The sequence below is a fragment of the Limulus polyphemus genome, unplaced genomic scaffold (genome assembly GCF_000517525.1).
Source record: "Limulus polyphemus unplaced genomic scaffold, Limulus_polyphemus-2.1.2 Scaffold2274, whole genome shotgun sequence".
NCBI classification, from domain to species: Eukaryota; Metazoa; Arthropoda; class Merostomata; order Xiphosura; family Limulidae; genus Limulus; species Limulus polyphemus.
The window spans coordinates 84,831-105,065 of record NW_013667884.1 but is presented as its reverse complement, the minus strand read 5'-3'; the positions used below and the strand labels follow the sequence as shown (position 1 = coordinate 105,065).

Genomic DNA, 20,235 nt, shown 5'->3' with positions numbered 1-20,235 from the left:
GAAACATACTGTTGTTATAAACTTGTACATAAAGAAAGAACAATAGAAACGTACTGTTGTTATGAACTTGTACATAAAGAAAGAACAATAGAAACATACTGTTGTTATGAACTTTTACATAAAGAAAAAACAATAGAAACATACTGTTGTTATGAACTTTTACATAAAGAAAGAACAATAGAAACATACTGTTGTTATGAATTTGTACATAGAAGAAGAACAAAACCTAAACATGGTGAAGAACTTATATAGAGAAGAAGAAAAATAGAAACACGCGTGTATATTTGCACACCTCGTAATCTTTGGTTTTAAATAGGGAGCCTTTATCAGCTAGTAGTCACTGATGTCAAAGCCGTAACAAAGCTGGTTCAAATAATTTTAAAAAATGGAACAGAATTTAGTGAGGCCTAACTCAAGGTAGAACGCGGTAATTCAGAATTGCCAGAACCTACAATATACTTGATTGAATATCGACTGGGTATTTAAACGGTTTCTTATGTAAAATGCATAATTCTTGATATGATAATCTCGAAAAGTGTGAAATTACCAATGAACTATTTGTGAAAAGTTTGTGCATTGACCAAATAAAGTGAAGTGATAACGGAAACACAAAATGTTATGTATTACATTCATGGACATTGGCCCTGATAAGGGAAATATAAACAGTGTTAAATAATGAATCTTCTAGCCCTGTTTACTTGAAGCTCTAAATAGCATTTTACAATGTATATCAAATACAGTACAGGAGGGAGGAAGAGGTCTAGTTGTACCTGACCCTCCCAGGTCTACAAAGACCTAAAGCCTGATGCCGAAACGAGCGAGAGGTAATTCAGTATCTATAGGTCAGATTGTAATAAGACACACACACACTTTTGTTTTATTTTCTGTGATATTATACATCTGCAGAAATTATTATTAAAATAATACAGCGGGATCTACAACTTGTTACTTTACCATTCTTTTATGAGCACGGTTTTCAATATTTGTTGTTGTTTTTCTTCTGTCAATTAATCTTAGTATTTCTGTGAAATTGTTTCAAATTCAAAGAATTATGTGGTGCTTCTAAACGAGAAAGTCTTTCGGTATGCAGTTTTTGGGTAAAATACAGGCACAATTTCAATATCTTTAAACAACTTGAGGTTACAGGTTCTCTCAATTTTCGTAACTTGTAGTTAAAGGTCTTATAATGAAAATGTGAAGGTAATTTGGGTAGTTTATGTTTGAGTGTTTATTTAAAAATATGGTGTCATGATGGTTGTAACTTCCTTAACTCGTTCTTTCAAAGTTCCTTAATAGAATGTGGAGAGAATTAATAGTACAGTTAAGATCTTCAGGTATTTTTAATGCTCATGAACCAATTGCGAGATATAACTTTACCCTAATTAAAGATTATCTATATTATAAATCCTCCTAGTTGCCTTTTGTGTGTGTGTGTGTGTGTTTACCAAAAATGTAAGGTTTATTAGATTAGACAAACCGGTCGGGAATACGTATGTTCAACGCTTGTGTTATGGACGTTCCTCAGCTGTAGATATCCATATCATTTTCATTTCTCTGGAATCGTGAACTTTGTAAACTGCGAAGGTTGACTAAATCTATACATAATAGATTGGATATTATTTTGAATTAGAGTAAGTGCTCTAGGGTAGTTTGTTTATTGTAGATTTTCGTCCAAAACTACACTCATTTTGAACTGATACACTAGAGGGATATTAGCTAGTGAACAGAACCCACCGCCAACTCTTGAACTACTCTTATCTACCGATTAATGGAATCTGATCGTCGCTCTTTTAGCGCACACTAAACATTAGGCCATATCCGGCCTGCTCTAGGGCAGAAAGAATAAACTGTATGTATATATATATTATCAATGTATGTTTATATAGTAAACTGATTTTTCTATTATTCTAAATAGGTTTATTAAACAAGTTATGTTTTAGAAATTTAGAAATTGTAGATGCTTTGATACACTTGCGCAGTCTGTTTACACTTGATGAACTGTGCTCCCTGTATCTTACACCACAGTTCAATAAATTAGTATCGTTTGTTTGTTTATTGTTAAGCGCAAAGTTACACATTGATATATCTATGCACTTCTCACCAAGTGTATCGCAACCTGATTTCTAATGTTACAACCACCCAGATTTAACCGCTGAGTAACCGAGAGGGCAATCGTAAATAGACAACTTCTAGCGCCATAGAACTGAATAGCATTTTACCACGAAACGGAAACGGGAGCCTACACCGAGGAAAGTTTTGGACTATTGCCAACGTAGAAGTTGGTCATATAATACACTTAGTGGCTTCCTTCCAGAGAAAGGAAGAAGGGGAGGAAGCCAGAAATATCACTGGCCCATTCCTGTAAAGATAGGGGAAAAAAATGTTATTAATCAGTTGTAAGTTTACTTTTTTGGTTAGATACCATTTCAAATTAAAATAAAGAACATACTTCTCTTACTTCAGAAGTAGCAGTAATTTGTCATGGTGTTAATCACATCAAACATCACGGTAATGTATTTCATAGCGCAACCTGTTCATGTTACGCTTCTTTTATTTTAGTATGAGAATTAGATATACTTATAATTTACATTGCTCAGAAACGTGTAAAGAATCATGTGCCTCTCGAGTAAAATTGGTCGATAAATTAAAAGAAAGAAGAAATAAAAATGTTCCAAGAACTCAGATTTTAATACTTATTTTTAAGTGTATTTTACTCAGATCTTTTACTTATATTGGCTAATTTAGTCCGCTATCGACTATATCCCAGTAAATGCTGCACAACTAGATTATCTAAATCAGTGTTGAAGTTAAGTTATTGTTCATGGCTAACTCTAGGTTCTATTACTTATCAAAGTAACAGGTCTTTCGTTTCTCCCACCAGCCTAAGAAAAGGAAATCAATATCTAATGTATAAATCAATGCTAGAACAACACTTGAAAAATCAATGCCAGAACAACACTTGAATGCATTATTCCACATTATGTTTCATACACGTATTTTTGCATAAAATGTTAACTATGGAAAAAGCTTAAGTACCTAAATAATATTATTCCGAGATAAACATCTTTTGGTTTTAAACTGAAAATGTACGTCGTTTCTTCTGTTTTCTTCTTGTTAAAGTAAAACGAGTCTCACTATAAGGTGAATGGAGGTTAACATAAAATGCATTTTTCGATTGTAAATCCAGCAGTTACTAGTAGTTTTTATGACCAATTAGCTCTCACCGTGCAAAGGACCTGTCCCCTCTTAGTCACAAATCACCCTAAAAAAGTCATCAGGGCTTTACACCAATAATGATAACCAATTTACTGAATCCGTAATAAGGTTACAGAACGATAACAATAATCTGTCTAAAATAGATTATATCAATCGATAGATCTTGAGATTTTATACTAAAAAAAATGAAAATTATCTTCAATTTTACAGCAAACAAGCAAAAACCAGATAACATTAATTGTTCATTGTAATAATTCAAACAGGGTAGACAGGAAATTGAAAACAAAATTAATTCAACAGGATTATATAATTAAAACATAGGTTGAAGCTAACTTACGCAAAAGAAGCCATCTTCCATGTTATCTCTACTTGTACGGTAAGTTAACACAATGTGAGAAACTGCTATTTATTTCTCACAAAATCTCTCTGCTTCGAGACTCAAGTTTGAAAGTCTAGGTTTTCCACAGAAGTAGGATGTAAAACGTAATTTATTTTTATCACAAACAGGTAGTCCACAAGACGTCTCAACAAAAAAAAAGGAAAAAGAAAATCGGTCCAGGTTCTGCTTCCAATCCTATGGCTGGGCTCCGTTGCTAAGAGATACACGGCCCACGATCTATTCAAACTGGCAAACTGTAGGCTCGACGTGCACGTGCTTCGTTGTTACGTGAGGCCAAGCATCTAATTTCGACGCGATCGCTAACTGGTATGTTCGTATACAGCCAGCTCGTGATTAATGAAAATTTTAAGCATAGGTGTAATACTATTTTTTGTACGTGTAGAATCCACTGGTGCTTCAAGCTTCCGGTTTTAAGGATAAATGATCCATAAACGTCATGTTACTGATACAATTTCGTTAATTATTCTACATCATTTCCTGGTTATTTACTGGGCCAATGTTTTAGCCTTTCTCTAAAAGTGAGAAATGTGGTGTAAAAATGGCACGCAAATAGTAGATTTTTGTTCACGTCCAATGATGATAATATAAATACAAATTTATTGTAAATTGGCTAAAGCAATTCAGATAGCAAACTGTCATATAGATTTGCTATTCAATTTAAAACATCACTGTTTAAGAGGATTACTGGCGGAGTAAAGAACTAAGTTGTACTTGGTAAACTTTATCTATCGCTAATATTTTTGTGTCGTCCTAGAGCATAGGCGTAGGGGCTTGATTTTGACCGGGAGGGTCAGCAAGTTTGGCCCGAAAATATAAAATCGACCTTAAAATCATGTATTATAAGGTTTAAAGTCGCTTGAAAAAATGATTCCAGTGACTTCCACGTGGAACCATACGGCGCTAAAGGGTTAAAAAGGGTGCAAGTGAAAATGTCACGTGTGGATAATATATTTTCTGAAAAAGACAGAATCAGTTTGCAAATATAAAAGTTATAGATATGTACGGAGATTTTGCCCGAATATTCTGGGTGATTTTTACCCGAAAAACTATTTGGGCCAGAATTTGGGGGGAATTGTCACCCCCTTGACTCTACGCCTCCTGGATTCATTAATTAATATTGTGTCGCAAATTTCTTTTCCTCTCTTTATTTATTTAAAAATAAAAGGCTTTAGTACACGGCATAATTATATTAACATTTGAGAAATCTCTCGATTAGTCAACAGTTAGCAATGTCGATTCAACGAATTAAGAATTTTCTTATAGCGCCTCTAGAGGTGGCTTATAGCGAATTTATTATATATTTATTTTAATATCAACATTTGTTTAGATTAAATTTATATTTAGAAACATACATGACTTATGTTGTTAAATATGTATTGCGAAACTCCCGCCCATTCTCCAAAGTTGTAAAATATTCTCGAGAGTAAGAATCAACAATATATGTATGTACGTAAACGCTTAAATGTAGCTCAGTATTGTTACGTGAATCTGAATTTTCAAGAAAGCCTCCACACGCCTATAAATATAACCAACGAGCCGCGAGAAAAAATAGTATTTATTATTACTTCGCTATAGTCAGTGTGCTATAAACTTCGGAAGCTATAACTGTGATTGATGTAACGCTTATCAAACGGAAAACTTAATATATTTGACCAGGAGCAATTACAAAGTTCGAACATTACAAATCGTTTAACTTCAGTGGATTCTCATCAGACATTAGTAATTTTACGAAAACATTATATAAATTCATCGTGGAAAACTCGGCGTGTGTTGTTGGAAAATAACGAAGGACAAAACTAGCTAGCTTCCTGTGAAGTGAATTATACCTACAACAACTCGTAATCAACTCGCTCATCATGAACCCTCGATAAGATATCGAGGAAGTTCCAGACTAGAAAGAAGACTTTATATTGCTTGTAAGTTTGTGAAACTTTTGTTTATAAATCATTCTTTGTAATAACTGTTATTGTAAATTGTATTGTTGTGTGTATTTCAAAAGAAAACTATGTGTATCAATCTTGTTGGTAAATATCATAAACTGACTATATATCGGCTTTTACTTAACTACTAAATCCAAAGTACAATTTAACTGCTAAATTTACATTAACTCAATTTCAGGCTATTTGAAATTCTAATACGTTATAAGCTTTATAAATTAAATGAAAAATATAATATCATCGACGTATGTTGAAACTTTGAGGAGTTTTTATGAAGAGATAGTGAGTTATTTGAAAGCCCAGTAATTATTTAATATTAGCGTATAGACCGCCAAAAATGATGGGGCAAGTACTAGCACCTCCACACCATAGTATACCCTAATTTCACGTTTCATAGCTAACTAAAATAATTACATTTTTTCGAAATCCAGCTTGACCAATAAAGAGGCAGAAAAGATAATTCATGAAATGAATTCGTGGCGTATTCATATAATAATTATTGGTAAAAATCAGTTAGATTAACAACTTCTAATATACAAAAAAGCCAATGCGTTTTGGTAACACTAAATTCCAACAATGGCTTTTATGTCATGTTGCTTAGCAAAAAAAAAATATAACCTAATATTGTTGTTAGTCTATGTACTGAAAGTATAAAATGAAATGTACTGACAACAAAACTGGAAAAATAATTGTTGATTTCTTAAATTACAGTCTCCATTGATTAAAGAGGTTTGATTTTTTTATTAAAAACATTAGTGATATAACAGAAAATAGTTTAGTTCAGAAATGATTTAAGTTTAAAATTGAATCGATAATTTTATTTTCAGGATAAATTTTATGCACCTGGCTCTAGGCTACATGGTCCTACACTACATCTTTACTTTAGCTCATTATAACAACACTCACTACACTTATAAGGTTTCATAGCCTCCTTGCACCCCCGTCACTAAAATCGTAATGGGCAGACAGTAATCGAACTATTCTATATGGATAAATGCATTTTGGCTTTTATGATTTCTTCTATTTTGAGAAATCAAGCGTGTTCTTACACACTGGCTTTTATGTAGGTTAGAATATGGCAGCTTTTATTCTCCATCTTTCATTCTTATTGCATATTAGAAGTTCTTAATCTAACTGATTTTTACCAATAAATATTCTATGAATACATCAGAAATTCATTTCATGAATGATCTTAATTTTGATTGAATCACAAATGAATTTATCATCATTTGACTGCCTTGACTGCACTTTTCTGCTTCTTTGTTGGTCAAGCTTGATTTCGCAAAATGTATTTATTTCAGTTAGCTATGAAATGTGAGGTTAGCATGTACTATGAGGTGGGGTGATAGTACTTGCCCAATCATTTTTGTCTGACTATACACTAGTTCTATAATAATTATTAATTTACAGTTTTCACTGTTGAAATAGACCAGATTTTGCAACATACAGAGTTTCCCTCAGCTAATTAAATCTTTTTATCTTGCCATTATTTAGGTGTTTTTTCTATATCTTTCTTACAAGTAATATATATTTTAAAAGCATTTAATGAGACAGTAGATTTTATTTTTTTTACACTTTTCTTTCACTTTTAAGTTTATTGAAGAAAAACTGTAATTCCATATTTTTAACAACTAATATTAACTTCTGATCAGAGCAAGGTACCTACTTAGATCAAAGTTCAAAAACAAAAATCAAAATCAACCCTGTAATGAGTATAGTTAATTAAATATAATGTTCTTATTTATAAAGGTCAGAATGCAGTTTCATCAGTTGGTTACCCTTATTGTTAATAACATTTAGACAACAAATATATTAATATTTCACAAGGTTTGGCAGCTTGGAGATTTAGGATAGTCAAATTTGTATACTAAGCTAACAAAGAAAGATAATAACAAAATTTAAAAATAATAAAATTAGATATACATTCTAGCCAATAATGACACAATATCAAACTTTTTATATCTTTATCCTGAATAATTTTACCTCTGCATTCTGTAATGCTATTGCTTTCTAATGAAACTGCTGTGACTACTTACACCAGCAGCATTTTACCAATTAAACTATTTGTGTAGACAACTAAAATTCTCTAATTTATACAAAGAAACTAAAGTACATAATAAAATATGCAAGCTGTATTAACAAACAAATCAAATATATAACAAAGTTTATAGATAACAAATACTGAACTGTGAATATGAATGTGCAAGTCAGGTTCTAGATGCTTCTGAAATCATATCTCTGTTGCCTAAGCAGTATGAAGAGGTCTGCTTGAGATATCTTTTTTGCATATTTTAATGTTTTTATAAGCATATTTATAATTTTTAACCATTTACTTTAAAATGATTCAAAAATTTGCTAAGCATGTGGAAGAAGTTATTTGGGCAATGATATATATATTTAATAAAATGAAAGTAACTATAACATTATTACAATTTTTCATAGTCATAATATAAAATTATGCCAACATGTTTCAATAAAAAAACAAGGCAAACAAAGGTAATGTAACAGGTGTCAGCAAACCAAGGGAGGGGAGTCACACATGATAGTCTTGAAAATCTTTGACCTGCTTACAGTCCTTTCTTGGGAAGAAGTAGGCCAGTCAACCATAAATTTGCATATTTAACTTTTTGAGCACGTGAAAACCTCTGCCTGCTTCAACAGTTTGAAGTGCTAAGCTAACCTACTTATGCAGTTATGAGAGTCTGCCTCAAGCAATGATAAAATACTTTCTTGCTGTCACACAAAGCTGGTTTGTGCGTGTCAATTTCTATAATTAATTTACACTTTATTAATAGATCCGTCATACTGTAATTATTTCTACACACATCATTAGTGTCTTGCCTAGTAGTTACAATTTTGATACTAAATATAGAGAAATAAACAAGATGAGGTCCATCATATTAAGGTAATTTAATCCAATGCAATTCCAGCCTTTTCACTTGCAGTAATAAAGATCCTGTTATTCAATTTAAACAAAACAATTGTAGTTTTATTTTTTACCATGAAAATATTTTCACTTTTTAATAACATACACCGTTAGTGTGTCAGTATGGAAGCAATCCAAACTTCCACAAGTAATGGAAGAAGTATTTTATGAAACACTAGTAAAAACTGATCTTACACACAGAAGTTAATAATCTGCGTATAAGAGTCAATTTTCTTATTCCACAAAATCCAATTTAGTACATGATCTTATGGAAATATATGACTAAATACAGTATATCCACATGGAAAACCTACCTATTGCTATAGGATCTGTAATTTATCTGCAGTATTTATAAAATGCTTACTTATATCTATATCATTATGATTACACACTACTCACCAAAAGTTACACAATATTGTTAATTGTCTTCATGCTCTTCTAAATGTAAATCAGTTAAATATCACATTTTCACTCAACTGTTATCAGATAACCCACTCTACCTTCAACAGTTATTAAACCAAACACCCATATTTATGTAATCCTCTCACTCTAGCAGATTATCTATTTGTCTACATAAAACTGTTACTCATCTACTGATAAAAGTATCTATCTTTATGTGAACTTGTTATTCACCTTCAATATCTACAGAATGTTCACCAAACTTACATGAACTTGTCATAAATTTTACTTAATTCTGATGCTCTGTTGGGTGAAGGTCACTCTGATGTGCCAAATGATTTTCTGACACCTTATGTTTGGTCCCTTCACAATAAGAAAGATAAAGTATGTTAACTTGCCAGAAAGAGTACAGATACAGGCTACTAAAATGATGTCTACTTTACAAATTTAAGCTAGAGACAAATCTACCTGTTTGTGTGGTCTTTTTCATTTGTAAAAATAAATATTGGGAAATGTGAACTTGAATATGAAATAAATTGAACAATAAACTTAAAACTCTGGAAGTTTGCACATAGACTTGTCCTTTGTTAAAATTATCTTTGAGTCTCAGAGTTATAAAATTACTGGAATGGTTTTGCCCAATGATGTGGCATTTGCTGCTTAAATTCTTTTGATTTTTGTGAGATAAATAAATAAATGTGGAGGATTATACAGTAATTCACTTTGGTTTTGATTCATTTCACTGAGTGGCCAGATAACACCATGTTACCATAAACTTGTGTTCTTAGTATCTTTACCACATTAAGTGCATTCAGACTACCCAGTTGGCACCCTCTCTTTAAAATGGAGTTTTCAGAATATCTATATGAATCTGATACACATTGAAATTGTTTTCAACATAGTCTACTATTTTAAGTAAACTTGTGATTTAGTTTCTTCTAGGCATTTACCTGTACCATAGTGTACCTTAACTTCTCATTTCATAAAACTATAATTACATGAAAATATGTATTTTTTTATTCAATTTCAACCAGCTAAATGAGATAAATTTATTTGTTTGGCAGTGCTAATACATGCATCTGATTTTTTTTAGTAAAACCTAACTACATCTGTGTTATCAGATCACCACCCCATATAACCTCTTCTGGAAGACTATAATGTAAAACAAGACCTTAATTAATCTCCATCACCATCTAATAATGTGAGAGAGAAATATATGTTACAATTATAATGGTCTATTTATAACCTCCAATTTGTGGCAGGATTTGTAGCTTTCACACACATACAGTCTTGATCCGTGCTGGACATATTAAAACTTCTAATATTACTTGTTTGTTTTTTGTTGTTTCCACCATCATCATTCACAAAAAGATTTCTGTTTAAACATTTTCAACATGAATAAAAAGCATTTGCCTACCTTTGTTCATATACAACCACTATGGTAAAAACACAATGCCAGAGCATTTAACAATGTGAAAACACATGTGGGTGGCAAAGAGCTTATGAAATCTCTTCCTATAGAAGTAAATGAGAGTTTCTTTTATCTTGCAATACCATTTATTAACATCCAAAAATTTAGAAATTGTTTATCTGGACCCCTCAAATGCCAATTTTACGTAAATCTATAATGCAGATTTCTTCAGAAATTTTCACCATTATATGATGTCTTTATGTGACCTTACCACTCATCTATTATGGCTAGTGTTTTGAAAATTCTTTTATTCATAAATCTTCATCAGCTAATGTGTGTTAAAAAAAATCCATCATCTATATGTTATGTATTTACTATATTTTAAAAACAAATTTGGTGCACAAAATAAAAACAAATAGTAAAATGTACTACCATCAAACATTTATACTTGAGATACAATACTGCTTACCTCACCTTGAAGGATTTCTAAGACTTGCACCATGTGCATGTTTTAGATTTGTACACTTTTTTACTGGTGTTTTGTTTTTGTTAAGTGCCTGATGCATTTTTACAATTTTCTTCAAATGTTTATCAAATAAATTAGCAGAGACTTCATAGCTTCTTCTGTACTTCAAAGTTCATACATTGTTCTCCATGGAAAAAATACTAAACTGGGACACTTTTGCCAGGAAAACAAATGGCAAACTACATAATGCATAAGCCATAATTTTTTTGGATAATACACTGCAGATACTGAAGTATTTGATAACCTCCACCTGACAATCACTAACTGTTGAAAAAATATAATTTTTTTCAGATTATAATCTTGTCATTGGTGACATGATTCTTCAAGAAAGTAGTCTCATCAAATAAATGTCAATATCAGACTTTTTGAAAACACCTTTGAATACATCACGTGCACCTTGTACAGCTTCTCAATTTGGATGTTATTATAGCAAAACCCACAACAGATGTTTCAATTCTCTAAGATTTGTTTTCACACATCCAGTTAACACTGAGAAATCTGACTGCAGCTTCTTTTAACTCTTTCAAAAACACAGCACCTTTATCTTCTAATTGAGACAACTCATAAACTTCCAAAGTCAAAACAAAGCTTCCTTTCATTTCATAATTTTTCTATTAAACTTAAAAACCTTAACAGCTGTTTCTATTGCACTAACAAGTTCATTATACATTTTCAATGACTGACTACTGGAAAACAGAAGAATGGTTTTGAACAAGCCAAAGCTACACTTTGGAAACAGAATCTTCAAAAACTGGTGCAGGATTGTAGGCATCTTTCATTTGATAGAAACACTGACAGAGGCCTCCAAACATTTTTAGAATATATTCAACATCTAGAAGTAGAGCCAACAAACTTGCTTGTAATAACCAAGCAATCTGTTGTACTAGATCTTAACAGTAACAAACTATGCTATATGTATTGTTTGAATACAAAAGTACCTGTATATCCCCCGACTTCCATTAATTCAACAACTACAGGCACACAGCGGCAGCAGCTGGAATACAGTTAATAAAAAGGTAAAGTGCACATGTGATTCTAAAAGATCCCTGTTGAAGTATGTTGAGAGATTTTGAAACCCTTTTTTTTAGCACTCGCATGACATGAACCTCCAAAGTTTGTATTGTCATCATCAAATCCTACCACTTTATCAGAAATATTTTTTCTTGTCAACATTTCTCTGCATATTTTGCCAAAAATATATGTTTCATCCTTAATGGATAAAATTTCTAAGATTTTAATTTGTACATGCACTGAATTTGAAATGAATGTAGAACTGTCATATTCAGTTTCTTCACTGCAAGTGGCACCAACAAGCTGTTGAAGAATGTCTCACAGTTTGTTCTGTTGAAATAAATTTTATTTTATTCAACTTTCCAATTAATATAGAGAACCAGTAGAAAGAAAGAAAGGAAACTCTGATTGTCTTTCACTGGGTGATACACTACTGTTGCTCTCTTTTTCTGCAAGCAACAATCTGTGGCTTCACCTTTTGTAATAAACTCATAAACAAATCACATCAATCTTTTTCATATTTTAAAAGAACTGTAATGTCCAAAGGTCAGTTTTATAAAATGGAACACACAGAAATCTTCATTTTTTCATGAAAAGGGAACTGCTTTTGAAACTCATCACTGAATAATAATTTCCATTTCTGCATTTTGAAGTTTAACCTCTTATCATCCAACTAAACTTACAATTTTTCACACAACACAGTTGGGCAAATCTTATTAATATAATATTTTCCCAGTATTTTCAACACTATTATTAGTATTTTTTTATATTATTTAAATGCCCCTAAACCCATGTTTAAAATAAAATGACTTTTTAGGACCTCTGTCCATAAAGATTATTTGATTGCTATGGGAAATTTAGATCATTATATGTGCAGCACTCGCTCATGAAAGTGAAAACTGCAAGACCGTAAAAATGGCATCAAACAGACAAGAAAAATACTGTTTCTTATTAATTCAAAAACCAAAAAAAAAAAAAATTTCACCAAAATCTCAAACCAGCAGGAGATAAAAATCAAGCAAGTGACTCTGATATTACAGAAGAACACAAGTTCTGATCAAAAAGAACCCTTGGCTTTGGAGTCTGAGTTTTTTATTATGCAACATGAAAAATTCATGGCAGTAGATTTGGCCATCATGGTGCCAAAAGTTCCACTAGTTAGTTCATGAAACAGGAGTAACATACTGCAGTTAAGCAGATTTGCAAGTTGCCAGGAGGACTGATTGTATTACAATTTGCAGCTCTTTTAAGAAAGAATCACTAATCAAACAAAAGTAAGCATGCAAAGGCACAGCAGTATATTTTAGGAAAGTAAATGTAGCCTGAAGTATGGAAAATTCTTATGTGCTTTGATGAAACTGAAACAAAACTTAACAAAGCAGAGACATGTGCATAAAAATTAACACACAACTTCTTTTACTACAAAGGAAAAGTTCCCTTTCACAAAGTACCATTGAATGCCAGAGTTACAAAAAAAAAAGGAGTCAATGTAAGTGCTACCTATGCCAATGACATTAAATATACTGAAATTATCAGTATGACTTCTGGATAAATGCCAAATTATACTTCAACACTACTCTTGAGGAGTAATTATTTTCTTTGTTAAGCAGGATGGATCCAATGATTTGTCTAGTTCAGACAACAAAGTAGTGTATGTGCAACTTCTTAAGAAGGGAACTGAAAAGCCAAATCATTGAAAATAAAGCAGTTCAATATGAACATGCAAATTGTGAGTTTCATGAATTCATTTTGTTTTAATTGTATTTATAAAGTACTAAATTAATTGTGTTTAGAGCAATTACCTATGAAATATACACTGATTCATTGCATGTACTGTAAATATTATATGTAGGTTGTCTTGGATAAATGCACCAGCTAATTAAATTAATAACTAGAGGGGCACTCAGTAGAGTGCATACCTCCACCATGCAGCATTGATCATATTCGGCCCAGGTGGATTTAATAGTACAAACTAGAGCTGGGTGATTAATTAATTATTACATTTTCTTAATTGAATAATACAAGCAAAAGAAAAAAGTTGGCATCGTAGCTACCAGCCAATTACTTTTCCTCTACTCAGCAGTTCAAATAGAAAAGATATAATAAAAACTGGCACTGGGTGCTGCCAGCCAGTTGGTTTCTCACTACTCCACACTTCAAGAGGGGGGGGGGGGGCATGGATGCCACAAGTTGTCTTTCCCTCTATTCAGCAGTTCAAAAAGGAAGAATAAACAAAAATGTTGGCAGCAGGTGCTGCCAAACAGTTGTCTTCCCTGTAATCAACAGTTGAAAATCAGAGACAGTGAAAGATAGTCTTAGCAACTTTGCCATAACAAAGACAGGGCAAGCAAGTTTGGTAGCAATGGGAATCAAACCCAAGACCCTCTAATCATAAGTTACAATCAAAGTTATAAAGTTACAAGTTTGCTATACTGAAAATGTATTTCTGATAGGTACTTACCTCTTCTCACATAAATAACTATTCTCGTTCAGTGCTGCAAAAAAATTTTCACGTGCCACAAGCCTTGAAGATCCCATCCATCTTTGAATTGATTGATATAGATGAAGTGGGAAGAATGAAAATTAAGAGGAAAACCTAAAGTAAAGGCCTGAATAACCCAAAAACTCCTTCGAATGCATTTGAGGAAGAGAATTGATGGTCCTGATGTAGGGGATACTTAAAAATACACACCCCAAAGAGACTAGAATGTGAGGTATGTAACAATAAAAACTTATCCAACTGGAAAATCCAACTACCTGAGCTGACTGTGAAAGGAGTAGTTGAGTATGTTAAGACTACTCCCGTTTGGAGGGAACTAACTAAAAACAAGATATCCAATTAATAGTTTAGGTAAAATCCCCCAGAATGTAGATATCAGGTAAAATGCAGACCACCCCACAAAAGACATATGGAACCAAAACAAGTCCAGAGGTCAAGGCATGAAACTGGTACCAACTCATGTGGTGAAAAAAAATGGAAGTAAGTACGTGTACCATGGACATGCGCAGTCATGCTGAAATAGCCTATCAAATGTGATAAAAGACTACATATTAAAATGGGGAAGACCCAAGAATTGATTGAGGTGGGACCAATTGACCCAGAACTCAAATCAGCATCGAGCATACAAGATGAATGAAGAAAACCCGCAGGTAAGACAGGTAAAGGACGGGAAGGTGCTGAACATGTAAGATGAATAAAGATGATAATATCTCATAATGAAACAAAAGAGCAACTAAAACATGATTCTAAATGTACAGGAGTGGCTCCAAAAAATGGACCGTAAGTCCCTATTAGCAGTGGATGGGAAACAAATAGCAGTGTCTCACCCTATAAGATCCCAAAAGCAAAGAAGCCAGTTGTAGATATTGGAAGCTAAAATTAAGCACAGCACAAATAGCCAATTATGTAGCTCTGAACTTTGCAACAAACAAACATAATAGCCATATTTCAACTACTTGAATAGTTGGAATAATCAGAAATAGTAATTATCTGAAACCCTAATTTTGATTAGTTGAAAATTGTTGTGACAACTGTTACAATCAGAATCTGATGAATCAATATTTGAAATAATCAAACACAGTTATAACTGGAAACACTAATTTCAATTAAAGTTAGACATAATTTTGATTAATTTATGTGACTCTAATCAATGTAATTGATGCTAAGAGATAATGAAAGATGGATTAAATTGCCTAGCTCTAGTGCCAGCAAACTTAAAGTAAATACTAAGTACCCTCCTTTCTGTTTAGCCTCATATTAGCTACTGTATATCTACCAAAAGACTGAATTCTGATATTGTTCATAACAAATAGTAAAGATTATGCAGTCACATTCTAAATTCATACTTTTGTTAGTGTACAAACCCAACTTTATTTTAAGTTAATACATTGTATGGTTTTAACAGTGTATAAATAGCAAAATAGATGGGTTTAAGTGTATAGTAAAAATAATTAGAAGTTAATTTTATTAATAATGCTTAAAACTCTTTAATGATCTTGATACAATGTATTTGATGATCTATGCAAACTCACTTTTTAATAAGTAGTTATTATTGTTTTGTTTTGGTTATTTAACATTTTTTAACTATCAACTATGAACACTACTGTCATTATCATTTAAATTAAAATTCCTTTCTTAACCTTTTTTAAGTTTGCCACTGAATATACATGTAACAAAAACAAAATAATAATAAAAAATGCTTGATTTATTATAATAATTTATAATTTGTGTGTAAAAGCAGCAACTGAAACTTCCTTTGAGAAACTTAAGCAGTGGAATAAAAAAACAGTCAGATTTGTGGCTTATGAAATAAGTGTTAACATGGGCAACCAAGCTAGGGTCTATGCTATATTGAAAACAATCTCCTTGATTGGTAGCAACTCACTGTCTCCCTCACAAACTACAGCTTGTTATGCTTAATGTACAGAAGAAATGTGAATATTTAGAAAAGGTCTGTGACACTTAACCTGATTTGGCAAACATGTATCACAACAGTACAAAGTCTGCAATGGAGTTGAAGGCATTATGAGAAGAACTTAAAAGTCTCAATCAGAAAATCTACCCAAGTTAAAAGAACATGCTAGCTTTCTCATGTGAGAAAGGCATTGTTAGTAATTATTAAATCCAAATCTGGCAATACTACAGACTCAGTTGCTCAATACATTGCAGTTTATTTTCATGTGGAACATTTGGCTACAGTAAGAAAGGAAGCATTCATCATAGGCTGTTCAAAGCAAGTCAAGAAAAACTTGGAAAGTCCACATTTGTTTTTGTTTTTACAGAGGTAAGACCTAATCCTTCCCGAAGCTGTTTTACCAGTAAAAAAGAGGCCATGATTACTATAAGAAGACTGAAAACAAACCCCTTAAAAAATGGATGTCTACAGGAGTTTCTGACTTGTGTACTTCTCAGGTTTCTTCTGGAGACAAAGATCAGATGACTTTTCAAATTCTAAACTTATCAGGATCCTCTAAAATCTTGACACCAACTGCAATCAACATTGTGCCTGCCACTGAAAAGCACATAAATTAAACAGTAGATCTGACATTGAAATAGCTTTTGGAAAGTCTTGAAAATTTAATTGGAGGTGCAGATGAAGTGTTACCAGAAGAAAAAAACTGAAGTCCTTCAAAGTTTTCAAACATAATTCAAAGCCAAATGATTATGATGATATTGTACATTACAGAGATGACAGCATTGCTTTCATCACTAACTAGTTCAAATCTATCCTGAAAGAAAAATGGATGTAACATCAGTCAAATTCTGATTTAGTGGAGGAGGGCCAAAACACTAGTCTACAATGAATTCTGACACAAGACCTACAAGTAATGTATGGGAGATCATGTTAACCATTCATCCTTATACTGTGAGATTTAAGGATTTCTCAAGGTCCTTCCTATTTCTGCTGCAGTGTAATAGGGCATTTTCTACCCAGAACCAAATAAAGAATGACCCCAGATCATATCTTTCTATGTCACTCACTTAACACCTCATGAAAATGTTTTCAGAAGGCCCCAGTTTGGATTATTTTAACCCAGAAGAGATTGTTGATCTTTGGTTTAGCAGTGGAAAGAGGAGAACTCTGCACAAACAGTGGCCTTGAGATATGAATGTTTTTGTGCTGTCTCCAATTCACATTAGTAATTAATGAACAAAAATAATCTAAAAAATAACTAAAAACACAAACATTGGGCAATGACTTTTGAAAATACTACTTTGTTGATGAAACTGATTAAATAGGATAACATCAAAGAAAAATAATAATCATTATTGTTGTACTGAATTTTAGTTTGTTGTGGGCTGATATTTGATATTTTTTTTGGGCTGAAAAAATATGCAAATGTTAACTATTGCAAATATATGGAAATAAAACACACTCACTAATGCAAGTTGTTTATTTTCAAGATTTATACAATAATATACTATATTACTATGAAAATAGTTTTTATTTATACACATTAAATTTCAATGTACTCATGAACAAGCATTTTCTTTTTCTGATAACCATAATCACACACAAAAAAAAGAGATGTCTGTTGGCTTAAAATAAAAATCTTAATTGGAGAGCTACTACCTATGTATCAGTCAGCTATAATGCTTGAATAAAACCAAATCGCCTCCCTCTGATCCTCTCAGTTACCCAATGTATTCAAATTAACCAGCCATTTCCAGGTGACCCTGTTAACCTCTTAATTTCCACAACACATACCCATCTCTCTCATACATACTCACACACACACTTATATCCATCTTTGTAAGGTCTAGGGTAGTATAAATGCAAAGTGTCTTCAGAATAACTATCCTTCTTTACATGGTCCTTTCACTTAAATAGAAACTGCATTATGGCTGCCTTATCTGTTATCATCCTTGTTACTTCAATTTCTGTCAAGAGCCCATCATCACAAAGGTTCTAAGCTTGTGGTTAAATAAAAAAAAACCTTACTAGTATACTATATATTAAATAAGGCTGTTACATGTGTGTATTTTATTTGTGATCACCTCTCAATTTTACTCACGTATGTTAGTTCCAAAAAAAATCCATTGTTTTTTTACTGATTGAATCACTCATCTACAATGTTTTCAGATTACCCATCTTTATCTAATTCATGAAAAAGCTTAAGTTTCACTACTGAATAAAATAAAAACATATTACCCAACATAACAAATGACATCCATATTTTAACCAGGTGAAGAGTTTTGCAATTTGAAATGATAATTTCTAACAGTGCACTTTACTGTGAAGTGTGATCAACCTTTCAATAATGATATAGGTTGTACGATAAAAGTTACTGACAGCAATATAAATCAGACTGTTTCATAACATAATCTTATAAATGAAATAAAATTTACAAACTAAAATCTACAAACAGTAGTGATTTAACTTTGTATAAATAATTAACTTATTAAGGCAACATACTACAAGTTACAACACAGAAATTACATGCAAGCATACAATCATGCCAACAAAACCCAACTGTAAAACTCGAAACTACTAAATTGAACAAGCTTATTTTGTCTGATTAAAAAACTAGGGTAACGAATGTAAAAATAAAATAATGATCTGACTGGCCAAGCTTTATACTTTACAAATTACAGTGAGTAAGCTATTAACATTTGCCTTGGACATGTAAAAACATGTAGAACAATCAAATGTTATAACTTTTAGGGCTCTGTTAATAAAAGCTAAAGCACATACGTTACGCAAATCATCAAAGAACAAAAAACCCTATCTACATATTTCTAATGCAAAGGGTGTGATTTTCCAAGTAAGACTTAGGCGTCCAATGTTCGTTATGTAGCACAATAAATATTCGCATATACGAAAAAAAAACACTTACCTTAAAAATAAGATTAACAAACTGTGCCTTTCCTTGTGTTTTATCTGTATAGAGTGCAAAAAAATCATAAGCAAAATGAAATTAATAAGAATTTTATACTTTTTTTAACATCTGCGATTTTCATAACCAACAACCTCATCATAAGAAAAATACAACTACCATTCACTACCGTCAACTACGCTTGCGCATTCATTTTACGCCAGTGACTATAGCACCATCTGTCGTTAAAATATAAAAATATTTTAGACTTTTTTTTCTTTATTCACTATGTCCGGGCTGGGCGTGGCCGTATAGTTTGCGTGCTCAAACATTGAATTCAGGGTTCATGGTTCAAAGCCCGTTATCACAGAAACTCGCTTCGCACTTTGGGGCAGTAGATGTGCTATAAAAATTGGCTCAAATCCCACTATTAGGTCAGACAACCATAACCCAAAATTTGGCATGACTTTTATGGTCTATCAGTTCAAAGTAAGAAACTGCTATTGCAGATATTGTATTACGTAACTTTGAGCGAAAACTCTAAGTAATTAATATCTTCAAGACGAATTAAATCTTCAAGGTGTTGACGAAGGTTTTCTTGGGCAGTGACTTGCGGGAGACAAAGATAGTTTTGTGTTTTTGTTTTGTATCGTTGTTGTTGGTGGTGGTAGTGGTGTAAAGTATAAGGCTTCACAATGAGCTACCTCTGCTCTGCCCATCACGGATATTTAAACTCTCTTTTCAGTGTTATAAGCCATCTGACTTACCGCTGAACCACCAGGAGCCCACAAAAGATCGACCTGAAATTTTGCTTTTACACGTCTCTGATTTTGAAACCGAAATGGACAAATTAAGAAAAATGTGAAAAAAATTGCAGTTAACGTGATTTTTATCTTAAATTTTAGGTTTATTTAAATATTCACTTCACAGTTCCTATGCGGAAAAAAAAGCTTGTAAAAAATATAAAACTCTTCCAAAGCAGGGCAAAAATGAAGTGCTATAAATGATGATCCCAACAACTTAAGCAGACAAAGGAAACAACAAAGAACTAACAAGATAACGAAAAACAATAATTAGATGGAATTTCAGCTG

General features: G+C 32.3%; 1 protein-coding gene across 5 annotated transcripts in view; it reads right to left on the bottom strand.

The window, feature by feature from the left end:
- LOC106466491 (protein numb-like) overlaps window positions 1-19,344 on the bottom strand; it is a 32,855-nt gene extending 13,511 nt beyond the window's left edge. For 2 of the 5 annotated variants that reach the window (XM_022394504.1, XM_022394508.1), the window contains exons 1-3: window positions 19,165-19,344; window positions 18,059-18,241; window positions 9,146-9,241 (exon numbers count right to left, since the gene is read on the bottom strand). In XM_022394504.1, the coding sequence (XP_022250212.1) occupies window positions 9,146-9,158 (13 nt within the window). In that variant the 5' untranslated portion in view covers window positions 9,159-9,241; window positions 18,059-18,241; window positions 19,165-19,344. The remainder of the gene's footprint in view (window positions 1-9,145; window positions 9,242-18,058; window positions 18,242-19,164) is intronic. The other 3 variants (XM_022394505.1, XM_022394506.1, XM_022394507.1) reach the window with 3 other exon arrangements.
- Window positions 19,345-20,235: the final 891 nt, after the last annotated feature.